At 39.2% G+C, this 19,997-nt stretch overlaps 1 protein-coding gene across 50 annotated transcripts in view; it reads right to left on the bottom strand.

The window, feature by feature from the left end:
* Positions 1-19,997, bottom strand: part of LOC149119196 (histone demethylase UTY-like) — a 218,001-nt gene that overhangs the window by 148,908 nt on the left and 49,096 nt on the right. For 34 of the 50 annotated variants that reach the window (XR_016228587.1, XR_016228588.1, XM_089325006.1 and 31 more), the window contains exons 5-6: positions 15,626-15,684; positions 13,482-13,602 (exon numbers count right to left, since the gene is read on the bottom strand). The exons of 8 other annotated variants lie outside the window; for them this stretch is intronic. Coding sequence is in view for 36 of the 42 variants with exons in the window: in XM_089325006.1 (XP_089181132.1) it covers positions 13,482-13,602; positions 15,626-15,684 (180 nt within the window). In the remaining 6 variants the exon portion in view is untranslated. Of the gene's footprint in view, positions 1-3,173; positions 6,138-13,481; positions 13,603-15,625; positions 15,685-19,997 lie in introns of those variants that run through there. 8 more of the 50 variants (XM_089325027.1, XM_089325032.1, XM_089325034.1 and 5 more) reach the window with 2 other exon arrangements.

Raw genomic sequence — 19,997 nt, 5'->3', positions numbered from 1 at the left:
AAAAGTCAAAACTGTTGGAGACCGATGGGACAATATCAAATGACCAAACATATGGGTCTTAGGAGTGCCAGAAGGAGTGGAAAGAGAGAAGGGAATAGAAAGACTATTTAATGAAATAATTTTAAAAAACTTCCTAAATTTGGAGAAAGAAAGGAATGTTCAAATACAGGAAAAACACAAAACTCCAAACAGATAGGACAAGAACAGATCTTCACCATGACATACTACAGTCAAACTCTCCACAATAAAACATAAAGAAAAGATTCTGGGGCTGGCACTGTGGCACAGCAGGTTAAAGCCCCGCCTGTAACGCTGGCATCCCACGTGGGCACTGGTTCTAGTCCCGGCTGCTCCTCTTCCAATCCAGCTCTCTGCTATGGCCTGTGGCAGCAGTAGACAATGGCCCAAGTGCTTGGGCCCCTGCAACTATGTGAGAGACCTGGAAGGAGCTCCTGGCCTAGGATCGGTCAACTCTGGCCACTGCGGTCATTTGGGGAGTGAATCAACATGATGGGAAACCTCTCTCTCTCTGGCTCTCCCACTCTTAGAAATTCTTTCAAATAAATAAAAAAAATTTAAAAAAGAAAAGATTCTAAAATGGTCATGAGGAAAATGTCACATTAAATTCAGAGGTTCGCCAATTAGACTCACAGCTGACTTCTAAGCAGAAACCCTATAGGCCAGAAGAGAATTGCAACATATAGTTCGAGGTTAAAAAAAAATTTGTCAGCCTAGAATACTGAATCTTGTGAAGCTTGCATTTATAATGAAGCTGGAATAAAGACCTTCCATTTCAAACAGAATTTGAAAGAATTTGTTAACACTTTTCTAGCCACAAAGAAAATGCTTAAGGATCTGCTACACACAGAGACAGAGACAGATAGCCACCATCATGAAAGAATGAAAAGGCAGAAAAACCAACAGAAGCACAAAAAAATTCTAAAGTAATCAATAGGAATATTTAAGAAAAAATGGCAGGGCAAAGGCAATGCTTATAAATAGTCACCCTGAATATAAATGGCCTCAATTTTCCATTTAAAAGACAAAGATTTGCTGAAGAGATTGAAAATCGACACCGACCTATTGTGGCTTACAAGAAACACATCTTGCCAACAAAGATACACACAGATTGAAAAGTTAAAGGCTGGAAAAAGATAGTTCCTGCTAACAGAAATAAAAAAAAAAAATCTTGTATATGCACTCAATTACAGAGCACTTGGCTACTTAAAAAGTAAGTAGACCTAAATGGAGATATAGACTCCAATACAAACTAACAGGGGACTTCAATACCCCACTTTCAGCAATGGACAGATCAACCAGACACAAAATCAGCAAGGAAACAACAGAGTTAACTGACACTACAGACCAAATGCACCTAATGCATACACAGAACCTTTCACTCCGCAGTGGCAGAATACACATTCTGCTCATAAGTGCACAGAAATTTTTTCTAGGATAGCTCATATGATAGGCCACAAAGCAAGTTTCAGTAAATTAAAAAAAATCAAATTCATTCTATACACCTTCTCTCACCACAGTGGTATAAAGCTAGAAATCAACAACTCAAAAATCAAACATAAAGGGACTAAATAACATACACGTGAATGAACAATGGGTCATGGCAGAAAACAAAAGAAAATCAAAAAATTTCAGAAAACAAATGAAGAAGATAATACATCACAACAAATACATCATGGCCCACTGTGGTAGGAACAAGTGCTATAGTATAGTAAATAAAACTGCAGCCTGCAGTGCTGGCATCCCATGTGAACACAGATTTGAGTACCTCCATTTTGTGCTTGAGGTTTCACCTCACCCTGGTTAGAATGGCTCACATACAGAAATCTTTATCCCTTTTAGTATTTATTTTGTTCTACTTAATACTATTGGTTGAACTCTTTAATTACCACACAATTATTCTTAGGTGTTTAAATTTAACTGAAAACTAATCTGTTAAATATAAAAGTGGGAATAACAAAGGGAGGATATGTACAATGTGGGACATGCTCAGTGGGACTTGCCCCAAACGGCAGAGTTAGGAACGTGCCAGGGGATTCTGATGCAATCCCATTAAGGTAGCATGTACCAGTGCCATCTCACTAGTCCCAGTGATCAATTTCAGTTCACAATTGATCATAATGAAAGGATTAAGAGTGAAAGGGATCACATAAAAAAGACTAGCATCTGCTAATACTAATTGATAGAATTAAAAAGGAGAGAATGATCCAACATGGGAAGCGAGATACACAGCAGACTCATAGAATGGCAGATGTCCTAAATAGCTCTCTGGCCTCAGAATCAGCCATTAAGGCATGCAAATCTGGCTGAAGAGCCCATGCAAGTATTTTAGGCATGGAAAGCCAAGACACTCTGGCAAAAAAAAAAAAAAAAAAAACTAAATGAAAGATCTCTGCGAGTGAGCTCCCAGTGGAAAGAACGGGCCATCAAAGAAGGAGGTACCTTTCCATAAACAAGAGTATCAATTTGTTAAGTCAACAACAGGAGTCACTGTGCACTTACTCCTCATGTAGGATCTCTGTCCTTAATGTGTTGTACAATATGAATTAATGCTGTAACTAGTACTCAAACAGTACTTTACACTTTGTGTTTCTGTGTGGGTGCAAACTGTTGAAAGTTTTGCTTAGTATATACTAAATTGATATTCTGTATATAAAGATAACTGAAAATGAATCTTGATGTGAAAGGAAATGGAGAGGTTATGGGAGATGGCAGGGTTGTGGGTGGGAAGGAAGTTTGGGAGGAAAAAAGCTACTGTAATCCACAAGCTGTACTTTGGAAATTTATGTTTACTAAATAAATGTTTTTTAAAAAAAACAAAAATACAAACAAACAAACAAAAAACAGAACTAATGCACTCAAGAGTCCTTGACCTGATTGTCGAAAGATAGTTAACTATTGCGACTTTTTACTGTCTATACTTTTGGTTTTCTTTTGTTTTGTCAGTTGTTTTTTTCTTTCTTTTTCTTCCTTTCTCTTCTTTCTCTCTCTCCTCACACTATAGGCTGACCTCTCTATGTAACACAGAGTAAATTATTTGTATTTTAAAGCAATTGTAAAAATACCAATTCAAAACCATGGAGGGAATAAGAGATAGAGGAGGTAGTCTAAAACTGTAAAACAGTATAGTTATACATACAGGCTTATAGACTTACCTCTAAGGGTACAGCCTAAGAACTAATCATGGAGCTCCAAAACCATAAGAATCGGTGGTATACAAGCAATCTTCACTGTTACAATGATCAACTTAAATGTTAAGGGCAACAGATAGACCAGTCTAACTTTAAAAGGGACAACATAAATAACATCAAATCCCCGATTAAAATAATAGTATAAAAAAATTAAGGAAGCCGACATTGTGGCACAGTGGGTTAAAGCCCTGGCCTGAAATGTCGGCATCCCATATGGGCACCGGTTCGAGACACAGCTGCTCCACTTTCTGTCCTGCTCTCCGCTATGGCCCGGGAAAACAATGGAACATGGCCCAACTCCTTGGGCCCCTGCACCCACGTAGGAGACCAGGAGGAGGCTCCTGCCTCCTGGTTTTAGATCAGCACAGCTCCGGCCACTGCGGCCATCTGGGGAGTGAACCATCACATGGAAGACCTCTCTCTCTCTCTACCTTGCCTCTTTCTGTGTTAATTCTGACTTTCAAATAAATAAATAAATCTTTAAAAAAAAAATGAAGGAAGGATTAACATGGAAAGCACTCCACACAGCAGACTCCTAGAATGACTTTCGCAGTAAATAATATTCTGACCTCAGAATCAATCCATAAGGCTTCCCACTCAGGCTGAAAGGCTTGTAGGAGTATCTCAGGCATGAAAAGCCAAGACTCAGTGGGGGGAAAAAAACAAACCCTACACGGAGGATCTCTGCGAGACCTGAAAGGAAAGGAAGGGTCATCAAAGGAGACACTCTTCTCTGAAGGGTGAGGATAACATTCTCTTTGCTTATGGCTGTGTCCAAATACCAAGGGAGTCTAAGGTCACTAAAGGCCTCCATAGTCCTGGCATACTATGACAAGAGCCTCAGATGATCACTGATGTCATAGAAAGAGTGTTAATTGTTAAAGGAACAGTAGTCACTGTGCACTAGCTCCCCAGGTAGGACCTCTGTCCCTACTGAATTGCAATATGAGAACTGACTGCAAATCCTCTCCACATACTGTACTCTATTGTGTGTGGACATGGGGCGAATTGTTGAACTCTATGATTAGCATAGCGACAGTCCTCTATATATAAAGTCACACTAAAAATGATCCATAATGAAGAAGATGAGAGAGGGAATGGGAGGTGGGAGGGGAGCAGGGTCGGGAGCATAGGGGAAAGAACCACTGTATTCCTAAAGTTGTATCTATGTAAAAATGCATTCATTAAATAAATAAACAAGAAAGTAAGTGGAAGAGAAAGTTTAAAAAATAATAATAATAAAATAAAATAGCTGTCCTACAGTCCTACTGTCCTATTATTAAAAAAAAAAAAAAAAAAAAAAGACTGAGAGATGTATATGAGTCAAACTGTCCAGACTACAACAGTCAGGGGTGGGTCAGGCAGAAACCATGAGTCAGGAGCCAGAAACTTCCATCTGCGTTTCCCACTTGGCTAATCCTCCATGGAGCCAAAGCACTTAGACCATGCTCTGCTCCATTCCCAGGTGCATTAGCAGGGAACTAGACCAGAAATAGAGCAGCCAGCACAAGAACTAGCATCTGTGGCTGGCACTGTGGCTCACTTGGCTATTCCTCCACCTGCGGCGCCAGGACCCTGAGTTCTAGTTGCAGTTGGAGCACCAGATTCTAGTCCCAGTTGCTCCTCTTCCAGTCCAGCTCTCTGCTGTGGCCCGGGAAGGCAGTGGAGGATGGCCCAAGTGCTTGGGCCTTGCACCCACATGGGAGACCAGGAGGAAACACCTGGCTCCTGGCTTCGGATCAGTGCAGCACGCCGGCCGTAGCAGCCATTTGGGGGTGAACCAATGGAAAGGAAGACCTTTCTCTCTCTCTCTCTCTCTCTCTCTCTCTCTCTCTCTCTAACTCTGCATATAAAAGGAAAAAAAAAAGAGCTAGCATCTGTTGCATGATGCAGATTAACCAGATTTTCTAACATTTCCCAGAGAGAACATGTATCCTCCTAATCAAAATGTATGTGTACCAGGTATCAATTATTTTTAAAACACTGAAATAGCTGGCACCGTGGTTCACTTGGCTAATCCTCCACCTGTGGCGCTGGGACCCCGGTTCTAGTCCCAGTTGGGGCGCCAGGTACTAGTCCCAGTTGCTCCTCTTCCATTCCAGCTTTCTGCTGTGGCCCAGGAAGGCAATGGAGGATGCCCCAAGTGCTTGGGTCCCTGTACCCACATGGGAGACCAGGAGGAAGCACCCAGCTCCTGGCTCCGGATCAGCGCAGCGCCAGCCATAGCAGCCATTAAGGGAGTGAACCAATGGAAGGAAGACCTTTCTCTCTGTCTCTCACTGTCTATAACTCTCTCACTGTCTCTCTAATTCTGCCTGTCAAAAAAAAAAAAAAAAAAAAAAAACCACTGAAATAAAATCTGGCACTAATTTTGAAAACAATTTTAATGTAACATTTTCTCTATTAAAACTACCAGTAGGGGCCTGAGCTGTGGTACAGCAGGTTGACACCCTGGCTTGAATCACCAGCATCCCATATGGCGCCAGTTCTAGTCTCGGTTGCTCCTTTTCCAATCCAGCTCTCTGCTATGGCCTGGGAAAGCAGTAGAAGATGGTCCAAGTCCTTGAGCTCCTGCAACCATGTGGCAGAACCAGAAAAAGTTCCTGGCTCCTGGCTTTGGAGAATTTATTTATAAGAATTGACTGCAAATCCTCTCCCCATTCTGTAATCTATTTGTTGTGCGTGGGCATGGGGCAAACTGTTGAAATCTATGATTAGCATAGAGATGGTCCTCTATATATAAAGTCACACTAAAAATGATCCATAATGAAGAAGGAGTTGAGAGAGCGAATGGGAACGGGAGGTGCAGCTCTGGCAGTTGCAGCCATCCAAGGAGTGAACCAGCAGATAGAAGACCTCTCTGTCTCTACCTCTCTCTGTAACTCTGTCTTTCAAATAAATAAAAAATATAAATCTTTAAAAAAAAAACTAGTAGTAAATATTTAATATAAAAACATTGATCCCTTGCATTTGTTTTGGTTTGTGACAACAGTTTGGGTATCCAACAAAGGCCGATGGATTGGGAATTTGGTCCCAAAAGTATTGTTAATGATTAATGAATTAATGTTCACTGTTGACAGCTGAAAGGTGAAGGGTAAAGACCAGTTAAGCTGCCACCTATAATCCTGGCATCCCATAAGGGCACCAGTTCAAGTCCTAGCTCCTCCACTTCCAAATCAGATCCCTGCTAATGGCCTGGATAAAGCAAGAGAAGATGCGTTGGGTCTCTGCCACCCATATAGGAGGCCCTAGCTCCTGGCTTTGGCCTGGCTCTACCCTGGTCACTGCAACCATCCACAGAGTAAACCAGCCAACAGATGATCTAGCTCTTCCTCTCTATATATAACTGAATTTCAAATAAATAAATAAACTTTCTTTAAAAAAAAGCATTCTCTGACTGCTCTGCTCTATTGACCTTTCTTTATTCCCTGTCCTGTATTCCCTGACTCTTCTCTTCCCCGGGGCTTTCTATTCTCTGAGACACAATACTGAAATTAGGCCAACTACCAATTCATGGCCTCTAAATGTTCAAGGAAAACATTCAGGTCAAAATCTAGTAGCTACTAGGCCCTCAATACAAGCAGTTAGCCAAATTGTGAATGGAAGCAAAAGTTCTTGGAAGAAATCTAAAAGGCTACTTCAGTGAAAATAAAAATGAAAGGAAGTAAATTGGCTTTATCAGTGATGCAGAGAAACAGTAAAACAAAACAATCAGAATATTACCTTAAGCCAAAAGACTAAGCTTAAGCAAGGCTCTAACTCTCTTCAATTCTATTAATGTTGAGCAATGTGGGGAAGCAGTGGAAGAAACATTTGAAACTAGTACAAGTTGGTTCATAAGATTTCAAGAAAGATGTCAACTGTAGAAGTGTACTTCTGTAAAGAAGTAAGTGCTACTGAAATGCTAAAGCCAGAAGATCTAGCCAAAATAAATCATAAAGGTAGCTACACTAAATAATAAATGTTCAGGATAAATCAGTCATCTGGACCTTCACAGCTACAGAATTCAATACCTTGTTCCAAAGGCTCAAAGACAGGTTGACTCTTAGGCACTAATGGACTTGTGAATTTAAATTGAAACCACCGTTAATTTACCAGTCTGAACTCCTAGTCCCTAAAGGTTAAATATACTAAATCTGTTCTGCCTGTGGTCTGCAAGTACAGACAAGAGACCAGAATGACAATAAATGTTTACTAAAAGGTTTGTTGAATATTTTAAACCATTATCAAAACACGCTATTCAGAAAAAGATTCTTATCAGGGCCAGTATTATGGTGTAGCAGGTGAAACTTCCGTTTAAAATGCTGGAATACCATATGGGCACAAATTTCTGTCCTGGCTGCTCTATGTCTGACCCAACTCCGCGTTAGCAGCTTGAGAAAGCAGTAGAATGCAGCCTAAGTGCAGGGCCCCTGCCACAAATATGGGAGATCCAGATAAAGCTCCTGGCTTCAGCCTGGCCCAGTCCTGGCCATTGCAGCCATTTGGAGAGTCAACCAGTAGATGGAAGGTATTTCTCTCTTTTGTCTCTCTCTGTCTCTGTAACTTTGCCTTTCAAATAATAAAATACATCTTTCAAAAAAACAAAATGTATTTCTTAGCAAGACTTGGAAGTTAGAATTACTGCTTGATTCATAGGCTACAAAATGAACCCTGTATTAGCAGGCATGAAAACCACAATCTCGTTATCGAGATGTTATAATCGGTGTTCCTTGATTACCAGGCAGATTGTCAATGAGCAATAATATTTTGCTAGTAATCTTTTTTTAATATTTATTTATTTGAAAGTCATAGAAAGATATCTTTCATCTACTGATTTACTTCTCAGGTGGTCCCAAGTGCCAACGCTGGGCCAGACCAAAGCCAGGAGCTTAGCATTTCATCTGGATCTTCCATGTAGGTGCAGGGGTCCAGGTATTTGATTCATCTTCCCCTGCTTTTCCCCTGCTTTTCCAGGCACACTAGCAGGGAGCTGCATCACAAGTGGAGCAGATGGATCTTGAATGGAAGCCCAAATGGTATTTCTGTGAAACAGAAACAAGCAACAGCTTAACCAGTTAACCCCATAATGCCTGCCCCAAGAAATACATTTTGTAAGACTATAACAAAGATAGATAGTGATTCATAAGATAGAACTGAAGAAAATAAAACTTAAAACTTCTCTGAAAATGATTATCCATTAAGATAACTGATGAGCAGAAGACATCATTACATCAATATTCACAAGAGTTTGGAAGAAGCTGATTTCAATTCCCACAAGTAACCTTGAGGGGTTCAAGACCTGATTTGATGAAATAACTGCAGATGTGATGAAAACAGCAAGAGAACTAGAATTAGAAGTGGAACCTGATTTATATTTAAACTTCCATAATTTCATGATAAAACTTTACCCAAGAAGTGTATACTCAGGGTAAATATCCTTGTACATACTAAAAGGTCAATAAAACATTTATGGGGCTGGTGCCGTAGCACAGTAGGTTAATCCTATGCTTGCAGTGCCAGCATTCCATATGGGAGCTGGTTCTAACCATGGCTGCTCCTCTTCCAATCCAGCTCTCTGCTGTGGCCTGGGAAAGCAGTAGAAGATGGCCCAAGTGCTTGGGCCCATGCACCCCTGTGGAAGACTGGGAAGAAACATCTGGCTCCATATCAGTGCAGCTCTGGCCATTGCAGCATCTGGGGAGTGAACCAATGGAAGGAAGACCTTTCTCTCTATTTCCCTCTCACTGTCTATAACTCTACCTCTCAAATATATAGATAAAATCTTAAGAAAAGAAAAAAGACATTACAGCATTACAAAAACTGCTAGAGGAACATCAAAGTTCTCCTGCTGGTATATAACCAAATGCTGAAATCTTGCATGAAAATGTCAATCAATCTGGAAGAGACTTAATGGTTGACCTAACCCTGACCAGGCAATATTCATAAACAGTGAGGCAACACTTTTCATCACCAAAAAGACTACAATTAACTGACGGCTAAGATCACTGATATTTTTAAAATTAAGCATGTTTTAAAAACACGTACATAGTTGTTTTAAACACAATGAAACTGCAACACAAACAAGCTGCAGTACCATGTAAACCATTTATATGTACTGCAAACCAATAAAAGAATGAAGTAACATATAAGAGTTAAGATAAAAAAAAAAAAATAGGGACTGGTGTTGTGGTGAAATGGGCTAACCCACTGCCTGTAATGCTGGCATCCCATATGAGGACCTGGCTGCTCAACTTCCAATCCATCACCTTGCTAATATGCCTGGGAAGAAGCAAAGGATGGCCCAAATCCTTGTGCTGCACCCATAAGGAGATCCAAAAGAAGTTCCTGGCTCCTGGCTTCAGCTTGGCCACAGCTGCGCAGCCATTTGGGGAATGAATCATCAGATGGAAAATATGTCTCTTTCTCTCTGTAACTATGCCTTTCAAATAAACAAAATAAATCTTTAAAAAACAGAATGAAAGAAGGGAAAAAACAGAGTATCAGGGACTGTTTTGTGCACATGGGGTAAGACTCCATTAGGATGCCCATAACCCATATCAGAATGCCTAGTTCAACTCCCAGCCTCAGTACTCAGATCACTGCCACCCATGACAGACCTGGAGAGAGTTTCAAGTTCTTGGCCCAGCCTTGTTTATTGTGGTCAATGTCATTTTATATGAAAGAAAATTTAAAAATATTTATTTTCTAAAAAAAGTGTTAAAATCACATTTATAAGAAAAGTTGACATGACCAGTGCTATGGATAGTGGTTAAGCTGCTGCTGTAACACAGGCATCTCATGTGGGTGTCAGTTGAGTCTTGGCTGCTCCAAATCCAATTTAGCCCCTGGCTAATGACCTGGGAAAAGCAGTGGAAATAGCCCAGTTGTTTGGGTCCCTATCATTCACTTGGGAGACCTGAATGAAGCTCCTGGCTACTGGCCTCAGCCTAGCCCAGCCCTGGTGGCCATCTGGGGAGTGAATCCTCTCTTTATGCATTCTTGCCTTCCTTTCAAATAAATAAATCTTAAAAATAAAAATTGTAACTATAACTCTGACTTTCAAATAAATAAACAAATCTTTAAAAAAAGAACCAAATGACACATGAGAGACCAAGAAATGTCAAAAATCCAAGTCTTTTTGTTTGTTTGTTTCAGTTAAAATTTCATTGGTTCACTCTGCAAATGGCTACAACATTCAGCTCTGGGCCAAGGCAAATCCAGGAACTGAGGGCTTAAACTAGGTCTCTCATATGAGTAGCAAGGGCCCAAGAACTTCCACAGCTTTTTTCAGGTCATTAGCAGGAGCTGGATTGGAAGTAGAGCAACCAGGACTCAAAGCACCCATATGGGATGCAAGGTCCCAGGTGGTTGCTTTATTCTCTGTGCCATAAAGCTAGTCCCTTAACTTTTTTTCATATAAATTTTTGAAAATAATATCACAAAACTGCCAACTGTTTAAAATTAGCAAGGACACAGAAAGAGAAAACAGTAAGTTTTGAGGTATTTTTGCTAAAATTAACATCACTAAAAGAGTTGTTAGCTTAATCAAAAAAAATACAGATAGGATTCAATAAGCCCATAAAAAGTACCTACTTTTATTCTGAATGTGAGTTTTCCATCTACAAAATTATTTAAAGTAACACCTCAATTATTGCTATGTCTATTCTGTACTGTTTTTTAAGCATACACTGCATTTTTTTTGTAAAAATGATACTTTGGTCTTTTTTTCCATGCATTTCCAGGCAACTCAAAAGCAGGACTGTAGCATAACAGATATATTATGAAAAAGTTATACCGAATTTATATTCTGAATGTCCTAGAACAGAATGCTAAAAGCTATAAAGCAATACAACTGTACTTATTTTCCATTTCAAAGCTACATATTGTACATTGTATACCACATCCAACATACTACTATCTAAATTTGAGGCAAACTGGAATATTGTGTCCTATTCATATCATTTGCACATTCCTTAGGTTTATTTCTCCAACTGCACTTTTTTAAAAACTATTGTGAATTTGAAATTTTTTTTAAGATTTATTTATTTATTTGAAAGTCAGAGTTATATATAGAAAGGAGAGGCAGAGAGAGAGAGAGAGGTCTTACATGTGCTGGTTCACTCCCAGCTGGCTGCAACAGCCAGAGCTACGCCAATCTGCAGCTAGAATTTCCCATGGGTGCAGGTGCCCAAGGACTTGGGTCATCTTCAACTGCTTTCCCAGGCCATAGCTGAGAGCTGGATCAGAAGTGCAGTAGCCGGGTCTCCATCTGGTGCCCACATGGGATGTGGGCATTGCAGGTGGCAGCTTAACCGCTATTGCTATAATCTTGTAATAGTTTTGATATGTTTTAAATTTTCTTAAAGATTTATTTATTTGTTTATTTGAAAGGCAGAGTCCCACAGAGAGACAAGGAGAGACAACGAGAAAGAGAGAGACATTTCTTCCATTTGTTCCGTCCCCAGATGGCCACAACAGGTAAGCAGGGCCAATCTGAAGCCAAGTACCAGATTCCGTTAGGTCTCCCATGTGGATGCAGGGGCCTAAGCACTTGGGCTATCCTCTGCTGTTTTTCCAGACACATTGGTTGTTATGCAGCCAGTGCTCAAATCAACATCTATGTGAGATTCCAGCCTCCAGACAGAGGCTTTACCTGCTACACCACAGTGCCAGCTTCTGTAATGTTTTCAATGATTCTGGTTGACCATCTATATGACATCCTTACCATTCTTCTAAAAATGCATATAAGGAAGAAATAGCTTTCTTTATTGTTTTTCAGTGTCAAAAATATTAAGGCATTAAGTAAATCCAGCATTCAGAAAAAGTTAACACACCACATCTGACTTGAACAGACTACATTCAAAGACAACTCTAGCACTTGACAGGCTAACAGAAAATAATCATTAAGCCCTTGGAGTATTCTGCCTGTTAATAATTTTTCATCTTAAGACTTTGTGTGTCACCCCAAAGAATATATACTAACATGAAATTTATAGTGAGGACTTGAGACTGCATGTTATTAGATCTTTTTCAGCAGTAATCAGAGACTGAATAACTAATAACTAAGGTTAGCTGGGCAGGTACTCAATATCTGCATGACAATGGTAAGTACACTTGTTACATTATTTGCAGGGAAAATCATGTGCTATTCACACTCCTACCTCAGCAAAGAGTAATGGAATTTTTAGATTCCTAGACTCTTTTCTATAAACATTTTTCCCATGACAATTTTAATCTGAATTTTCACTATTAAATACTGTAACCATGAGTATAACTGTTACTTGAGTAGAGTTCTTTCAATGAATCATTATTTTGAAAGTGGTTTGAGGAATACCCCAAACAAATATAATCATTAAAAAGCATTTATTTAACATTTTAATGTTAATGAGTTCTAAGTCCTACCATTAAGTCATACATAATCTTTACTACCAAGATAATCTATAAAATCTACCTATACCTGGAAAAAGGAAATATTCTTAGTAGTCATAAATCCAGAAAACTTTGGGCTTTTCTCTAGAAGCTGTTTCCACTAAAAGTCTTAGAAAACATGATGTTACAAACCAAGAAAATGTAAAAATCTGAACTATCCATTGGAATTAAGCTATCTGAACAATGATGTACTACTTTTCCCAATGATTTTATTATATTCATCAATAGGAAATTTTTAAAAAAGGCTTTTAAAGAATATTTTTATTTTTTAAAGCCTTATTATTTTTATCTGAAAGGCAGTGTTACAGAGAGATATATATATCTTCCATCTGCTGGATCGATTCCCAGCTGGCCACAACAGTCCAAGCAGCCAGGACTAGAATCAGCACATATATGGGGTGTTGGTGTTTTAAGCAACCCACTGCACTGCAATGCCACTCCCAATATTGTAGTTCATAATTTTTCTGTGCCATGTGCTCTTCTGTTACAGCTGGACAAATAAATATAATGAACCAGTTTTAAAAAATACAGTCAAGGTCTGCTGTTCAGGTCATTCTGCTTATTCTGCAGTCATTTATCAGAAAGTAATACAGCTGCAATGAAATCAATACTTCCACCTTTTCCTGTTCATAAACTATAAAATATTACCTAACAAAATATATTAATGTTTGAAAGTTACTGTGAAAGTCTTAGCATCAGTTTTGTGCTCTGAAGCCCAACCCCAACATTTTTTATCTCTTAATTATTATCCTAAATGTTCTAACTTTTATAGTGCTAATTTAAATTTCAATACTTTTCAATAACCACAGCAAACATGCACACACGTGTGTGTAAACACATATCTGTGAAAATACCACCTACCTTTAAACTAGATTCATAATCTGTGTTCACTTTAAACATTAGCCCAAGACGTAAGTGAATTTCCTTGGCTCGACAAAAGCTGGGGTCAACATAAAGCACATCCTGAAAGGCCTTAATTGCCCTGAAAAATATATGCAAAGGAAACTATTACATTTTTAATGATTACATGTATTTTTACATGTAAAAGAAAAGAAGCTGGCTACCCAGTTTTATTATAAATACTGATTTTTATTATAATAAAATACTGATTTTATTATAAATACTGATTTTTAAAAATAATATCCAGGAATAGTGAAAAGGATTGGAAAGAAAGAAGAAAATTCAGAATAATTTCTTCTCATTTTGTTACTTATTTAACATTATTTAAAGGTTCAAATTAATTTCAGTGTAAATAACTGATTCAAACTTTCCTGAAACAGCTCAGAGAAGGGGTCGGGGTCAGTAGCACAAATTTGGAAAAAGCAACAAGATGATGGTATAGCCCTGATTCCATTATGCTCCTTGAAGTCTACTTAAAAAAGTTTTATTTTTACTTTTCACATTTAGAGACAATTATAAGCAAGTGTGATATAGATGGAGGGAAGCTTTTATTTCTTTCTATGTGAGCTTCCTATATTCTAATGTAATTTATAAAAAAAATCATTCTTGTTTTGACAGCAACTTAATGTCACATTTCCTATAAATAAAAGAACCATGTTAACTTGATACTGTTTCTGGGCTTTCTAATTTAATTCAGTATTAATTGGTCCATCAATCTACCTTTACTTTCGTTTTATACTGTCGTATATCATAATAGAATTTGATAATCAATGAAGAAAATCCAGAGTCTTCTCCCAAGTATACATTACTTAAACCTAGTTGTATTGCCAACTTCTGTAACCTTCTATACTCTTCCCAATTTTAAGTGTTCTAAAAGTCTTGAGATTTCAACATGATAATTACATTCAAAACATTCTTCTTTTTTCTCTCTTTAAATATTACATGTTAAATTACTTGGCTACACCAGATCCTCTGTGTCACTAAATAATCACTTAACATTGGATAAAAACATAAAATCCTATTTCCCAAATCAAAAAAATTAGGGAATTAAACTAAGATATCTGCTATTTCCCAAGTTCAGAATTCAAAATACTTTATAATCTTCAAGAAACTAATACAGATCCAGACTGGTCCCAATCTGTTATTAGTTTGATAAAGCACTTACTACATAACACAGTAGGTGGCTTAATTTTATATATCATTTAAAGCAACACAACTCATGGAGGTGACTGGGATACTAAAAATTTTTTTATCCACATAGGCTATCTAATAAAATTCAGTACAGACATATTGGACTCAATTAAATAGCCCAAAACAAGAGGACAAAGAAAGATAATTACTAGGAGAAACAAAGCAAGTTAAATATTCATTTTTGGGAAACTTTATCAAGTAACCATCAATACAAATTTAACACTGTAATAAACATTCAAGGTAATTTATACAACATGGTAACAAATGTTGGCCACATGGGCACCTGTCTTTGGATTGTCATATAATAGTCAAAATAACAACAAGGCCGGGCCGGCGCCGCGGCTCACTAGGCTAATCCTCCGCCTAGCGGCGCCGGCACACCGGGTTCTAGTCCCGGTCGGGGCGCCGGATTCTGTCCCGGTTGCCCCTCTTCCAGGCCAGCCCTCTGCTGTGGCCAGGGAGTGCAGTGGAGGATGGCCCAGGTGCTTGGGCCCTGCACCCCATGGGAGACCAGGAAAAGCACCTGGCTCCTGGCTCCTGCCATCGGATCAGCGCGGTGCGCCGGCCGCAGCGCGCCGGCCGCGGCGGCCATTGGAGGGTGAACCAACGGCAAAGGAAGACCTTTCTCTCTGTCTCTCTCTCTCACTGTCCACTCTGCCTGTCAAAATAAAAAAAAATAAATAAATAACAACAAGGCCAAAAAAAAGTCTTAATACTTTATAAACTACAATACCTTGTATGCTACTATTACTGTTAATCTTCAATACTGAAGTATATTCCATTGTTTTTATTAATACGAAGTTGTGAACTTAGAATAAGATTACTAGATAATCTGTTTTTATATATCAGAATATTTTACATGTTCCCCACAAAGACCATGATTTACTGCAAACACCTAGTATAAGACAACTTACCAATGAAATGCATTGTAGTAGAAGTAGACCAAACCAAGTCCATATAAAAATGCAGCATTCTGTTTATGTTTGTTTAAAAAAAAAGAAACCTTTAGTATACAATTTTATATCCACTACATAACTTAATAATAAGTCAAGCACATAGATGTTTTACATTCTGAAACTTCTGCATCATATATTAACATGCTTTTTAAACATGTCGAACAGCTAAAATAGAAGCTAAGTAACTTGGAAAATATTTGGGGCTTTTGCTTTGTTTTGTTTTTTGAAGGCATAAAAACAGTAAAGACAGACAAAAAGATCTTTAATCCACTGTTTTATTCCCCCAAAGAGCTACAATAGCCAGGTTGGGCAAGACAAAACCAGGAGCTCCAAATGCAATCCAGCTTTCTCACTTGCATTGGCAGGTCCCTATGAGCCACAACCTGCTGACTCTCTGCCATAGGCATTAGTAGGAACTCAGTTTCTATGAGTATCCCTAAACACAGAGTTTTTCTTTAAATATTTTAAAATTTCTTTTTAAACTCAAGAGTGAGAATGAGAAAGAGAGAAAGCTTCTACCCTCTGGTTCACTCTCTTCTGTCCATCTTCCTCCTTCCCTTCATTCCTTTCTTTTTCCCTCTGAACTCTTTCTCAACCTCCCCTACTTGCTGGTTAAGCACAAGTATCTGTATTTCTTGTTATCGAAGCAAGGGAATGCTGTCCCTTTCTTTCAGAGAGGTATAATTATAAAGGCGCTTTTGTTACTTCTCACCCAAATCTAACCAGATCAAGTCTTTTTGTAAAAGGAATTTTACAGAGAGGTATTGTCAACAACAACTCAAAAGAATATAAGCAAATTTTACTTAGATCCTATGTTGACTATAAATTTATGAGGGGTCTAGAAAGGTTGATGGCAATTGCATGCTATGAAAAAGTATAAAAAGCATTCTGCACCAAATAACTCGTAATAGTCTTTTACAGTATCACTTTTGAAAGGAAGATCTATAAACACATCAATATGAATTACTATATTGAAGACAAAATAACAATTTTTGGAAAGCTTTGGTGGAATGATGGCAAAATAACTGATGCTTTAGTAAAACTTTATGGGTACACTGCCCCAAAAAAATGAGAAGTTTAAAAATGGATGCTGATGATGTCAGAGATGAAGCCCACAACAGCAGCCCATCCACATCCACTATAGAAGAAAAAACTGTCCTCTTTCTGTCCTCAAATTGAAAGGGACTAATTATTATCAGCAAGAAAAAAGTCAACATGATACACATTTCAAAGTTCAATTTATAGAATTTTGGCTGAAAAATTAAAGTGCTGCAAACTCTGATTAACGGATGCCAGAGGTGCTGCAGGAAAGAACAAAGCTTTCAATGGAAACTCTAAACAAGTGGGATTAAGACATCAGTTTTTTTTTTAAAGATTTATTTTATTTATTTGAAAGAGTTACAGAGAGAGGTAGAGACAGAGAAAGAAGTCTTCTATCCGTTGGTTCACTACTTAGATGGCTGCAACAGCCAGAGCTGCGCCAATCCAAAGCCAGGTGCCAGGAGCTTCATCGGGGTCTCCCAGGTGGGTGCAGGGGCCCAAGGACTTGGGCCATATTCTACTTCTATCCCAGCAGAGAGCTGGATTGGAAGAGGAGCAGCAAGGATTAGAACTGGCGCCCCTATGGGATGCCAGCACTTCAGGCCAGGGCTTTAAGCCAATGCGCTATAGCACCAGACCAAAAGACATGAAGTTTTTTGAAAATATGGCTTGAACAGTAGGATTCTTAAGACCAAGCACAATTAACAAAGTGGCTACCAAGAGACAGAAGTGTCCCAGTGAAAGCAAAGGTCTTGGCCAGCGCCGCGGCTCAACAGGCTAATCCTCTACCTGCGGCGCTGGCACCCCAGGTTCTAGTCCCAGGCAGGGCGCCGGATTCTGTCCCGGTTGCCCCTCTTCCAGGCCAGCTCTCTGCTGTGGCCCGGGAGTGCAGTGGAGGATGCCCCAAGTGCTTGGGCCCTGCACCCACATGGGAGACCGGGAGGAAACACTTGGCTCCTAACTTCGGATCAGCAAGGTCCGCCGGCCGCAGCGCACCAGCCACAGCGGCCATTGGAGGGTGAACCAACGGTAAAGAAAGACCTTTCTGTCTCTCTCTCGCACTGTCCACTCTGCCTGTTAAAAAAATAAATAAAATAAATAAATAAAAAATAAAAAAAGAAAGCAAAGGTCTTGGCAGTAGTTTTTGAGAAAGGTCAAAACATTTTGCTTGTTGAATCCCTGAAGGAACAAGTAAGATAACATTTGTTTATGATTATATGCTTTGAGAAAGTCAGTTAAGGCTTTAACAGACAAAAAGACTCATGAACCCTTCAGGATAATTCTTTTGATTCTTCCTCTAAATAATCAAGGGAAATTTTGACATCCTTTTGTACTTGAATCTTATTTTTTAAGAATTTATTTATTTATTTGAGGGTTAGACTTACAGACAGTGAGAGGGGAGACAGAGAGAAAGGACTTCCTTCCATTGGTTCACTCTCCAAATTGCCACAACAGCTGGAACTGCGCTGATACAAAGCCAGGAGCCACCTTCCTCTAAGATGGCGGTGCAAACTGTTGAAATCTTTACTTAGTATATACTAAATTGATCTTCTGTATATAAAGATAATTGAAAATGAATCTTGATGAAGAATGGGATGGGAGAGAAGTAGGAGAGGGGATGGTTGTGGTGGGAGGGTGGTTATGGGGGGAAAAGCTTTTATAATCCAAAAGTTGTACTTTGGAAATCTGTATTTATGAAATAAAAGTTAAAAAGAAAGTAATTGGGACATTAGAACCAAAACTGTAGGGGCCAGTGCAGTGGCACAGGGGGTAAAGTTGTTGCATGCTGTGTGGAACTGAATATGAGTCCGGTTCCCCAGTAAACTACCAGGAAAAGCAATGGAGGATGACATAAGTGCTTCAGCATTGGCAGCCATGGAGAGCACCCAGAAGAAGTTCTGGGCACCTGTTTGCAGCCATTTGGGTAATGAACCAGCAGATAAATTTTGCTCTATATGTCTTCCACTTTCTTCAACTCTGACCTTCTAATAAATAAAATAAATCTTTTTTTCTTTTAAAGATTTACTTATCTGGGGCCAGCACTGTGGCACAGCGGGTTAATGCCCTGGCCTGAAGAGCCGGTATCCCATATGGGTGCTGGTTCAAGACCCGGCTGCTCCACTTCTGATCCAGCTCTCTGCTATGAACTGGAAAAGCAGCAGAAGATGGCCCCTACACCCATGTGGGAGACCACAAAGAAGCTCCTGACTCCAGATCAGCAAGCCCCAGCTATTGTGGCCAATTGGGGAGTAAACCATCTATGGAAGATCTCGCTCTCTCTCTGCCTCTCCTCTGTGTAACTCTGACTTTCAAATAAATAAATCCTTTAAAAAATTTACTTATCTGAAAAGCAGAATTGAGTTTGGAGTGGGGGGGCGTGGAGCACACAGAGGAGAGACAGACAGAGAGCAGTCTGAGACCCAATGGTTCACACCGAAAGCTTCTTCCCACATGGGGGCAGGGACTCAAATACTTGGGCCACCTTCTGCTGCTTTCCCAGGCACATTTTTAGGGAGCTGAAACAGAAGTGGAATAGCCAGAACCCAAACCAGTGTCCATATGAGGGCACCGAGGCTGTAAGGTGCTGCTTTACCTACTATGTCACAGCACTACCCAAAATAAAATAAGTATTAAAAAAAAAAAAATAGAGACAGTACGTCACATTGGTAGGATGGCTATTATGAAAGAAAGCTAAAAGATAACAAGTTTTGAACCTCAAATATAGTGATTAGACTACAAAATAGTGCATATAGTCTTTACTGACAATAGTAGATAGATTCCTCAAAAAAATTTCATACAGAACTCAACCAGCTAATCTAATTATACAACTTGAGAGTACATATATAATTAAATTAAATACAATCTTTTTCTTGAAGAAATATCTACGGGGCCAGCATTGTGGTATAGAGGGTAAAGCCACCATATGCGACTCCAGCATTATACACTGGCACTGGTTCCAGACCGATCACTCCACTTCTGATTCAGCTCCGTATTAAAGGGCCTGAGAAAGCAGTGGGAGATGGCCGAAGTGCTTGGACCCTTGCACCCACATAGGAGATCCAGAAACAACTCCTGTCTCCTAGCTTCAGCCTGGCATAGCCCTGGCCTTTGCAGCCATTCGGTAAGTAAACCAACAGATGGAATATCTCTCTCTTTCTGATTCTCCCACTCTCTCTCTCTGTAAAGCCTTCAAAATAAACAATAATAAGTCTTTATATGTTGAAAAAAAGAAATATCTACACTTGGATGTTCATTGCAGCATGAAAACAATCTAAATATCTATTATTCT

This window comes from Oryctolagus cuniculus, chromosome Y, assembly GCF_051225735.1.
Source record: "Oryctolagus cuniculus isolate XC-2025 breed Fujian yellow rabbit chromosome Y, ASM5122573v1, whole genome shotgun sequence".
Classification (NCBI taxonomy): Eukaryota; Metazoa; Chordata; class Mammalia; order Lagomorpha; family Leporidae; genus Oryctolagus; species Oryctolagus cuniculus.
Note: the sequence above shows the minus strand (reverse complement) of the source record. Positions and strands in the feature narration are given on the sequence as shown.